This window comes from Entamoeba dispar, genomic scaffold, assembly GCF_000209125.1.
Source record: "Entamoeba dispar SAW760 scf_1105229460091 genomic scaffold, whole genome shotgun sequence".
NCBI classification, from domain to species: domain Eukaryota; phylum Evosea; order Mastigamoebida; family Endamoebidae; genus Entamoeba; species Entamoeba dispar.
The window spans coordinates 5,856-7,361 of record NW_001854019.1 but is presented as its reverse complement, the minus strand read 5'-3'; the positions used below and the strand labels follow the sequence as shown (position 1 = coordinate 7,361).

The window sequence follows — 1,506 nt, the reverse complement described above, 5'->3', positions numbered from 1 at the left end:
TGTTTTTAATTAACATTTATAATTATATATGAATTTATGTTCATCTTCAACTTCATTCATGATAATACTCATTAATTTATCATTAATCATTATATTATTTCTTATTATTTCTTTATTCTTTCTTTATCATTTTCTTTTTATATTTATTTTATTTCAATTTCATCAACAGATATATTCATTTAATACAGAAATCGAAGTAGAAATATATAACTAATAATTTACAAATATCTTCTTCTCATATTTAATCACAAATATTTTCATCTAATAATATTTTCTACTATTTTTTACCTTTTAAACATTTAACAAGAAGTATTTTGCAACATGATAATTCATTTCAATGATCTATCAAACATAAACACCAAGTTTTAAACAAACAATGAATACATTCATTACATTTAGACAACAATTATGAAATAATGAACAACATCACAAATCAATATAATAATATAATGATGAATACGAATAAAATGCATAATTTCGTGACCATTTTAATTTAATATTTTTAATTTTGAATATTCTGAAATGCAAATAATCAATAAATAAATTTTCTGCTAATTTTTTGGCTTCCTTTTTACATAGACAAAATCAGATGCAAATTATTTTTACTTTCTAATTATTTTTCGTTTAATTAATACAAATAAAAATTTTACTACAAACTCTTCCTTTTTTACTTCTCATCTCCAAAATCATTATATTTTCAAAAATTATTGATTGTATGTTTGAGTTATTATTCATTACCTCTTTGTGGAAAAACAATGCAGTAAATTTACCTTTTGTTATCTGGATTTTTATGAACTGTCGTATAAAAATTACAATTTAAATGATTTGAAGTTCTAATTTATAAAACTAGTGAATAGAGTTCTAAAGAAGATTTAAGTCTTAATAAAATTAAACAAGGAGATATCAAAAATTAATAGACTTATATCAAAAACATTAAATCTACTCCGTTTTATCTTTTATATCTGTGTTTTATGAATGTTTGTTAATTATTTATTTCAATTAATGAATTATATATTCTAAAATTCATCATAAACCACTCAATGGTATAAATCTATATGAATGATTAATTAAATATTGGAGGATCAACCAATTGATTCAACTCAGAAAGCATTCTGACTTTTTAAGTGATCGTAGATTGATCTGGCAATACCTCTGCGCTTTTTACACTCGTTACCTTCGGCAGACATGTTACGATCGGATCCAGCAGGTCTCTCATAGTAATCTGTGAAAGCCTCAGCCCAAGCTTCAACGGTACTGCCTGCCTTTTTTGCAGCATTAGCAACTTTATTGTAGTAACTATCTTTGAGTTCCTTAGAAATAAACTTGGATTCAGCAATAGCCCAGTTATTGTCATTAACATCAGAGTCTTTAGTCATAACTTCTAAGCAAACTTTAGCAAAACTAACTCTTCGTTTGAAAGACCATTGGACAGAGCCAAAACCACATGATCCTTTGTTCAGTGTATAACTTGTCATCTTTTTAAAACCAGCATTAGGATCAGTAGTC

At 25.1% G+C, this 1,506-nt stretch overlaps 1 protein-coding gene across 1 annotated transcript, besides 5 other annotated features; it reads right to left on the bottom strand.

Annotated features, from left to right (window-relative positions):
* The first annotated feature begins 2 nt into the window (after window positions 1–2).
* Window positions 3–38: a sequence feature (AT_rich).
* A 56-nt stretch (window positions 39–94) lies between these two features.
* Window positions 95–160: a microsatellite.
* Window positions 161–485: 325 nt separating this feature from the next.
* Window positions 486–510: a sequence feature (AT_rich).
* An 83-nt stretch (window positions 511–593) lies between these two features.
* Window positions 594–649: a sequence feature (AT_rich).
* Window positions 650–982: 333 nt separating this feature from the next.
* Window positions 983–1,024: a sequence feature (AT_rich).
* Window positions 1,025–1,100: 76 nt separating this feature from the next.
* Window positions 1,101–1,475, bottom strand: EDI_327450 (uncharacterized protein; the record flags this gene model as incomplete). Its single annotated transcript, XM_001736775.1, has 1 exon — window positions 1,101–1,475. The coding sequence occupies one exon, from the start codon at window positions 1,473–1,475 to the stop codon at window positions 1,101–1,103; it is 375 nt and encodes a 124-aa protein (XP_001736827.1).
* Between the last annotated feature and the right edge of the window lie 31 nt (window positions 1,476–1,506).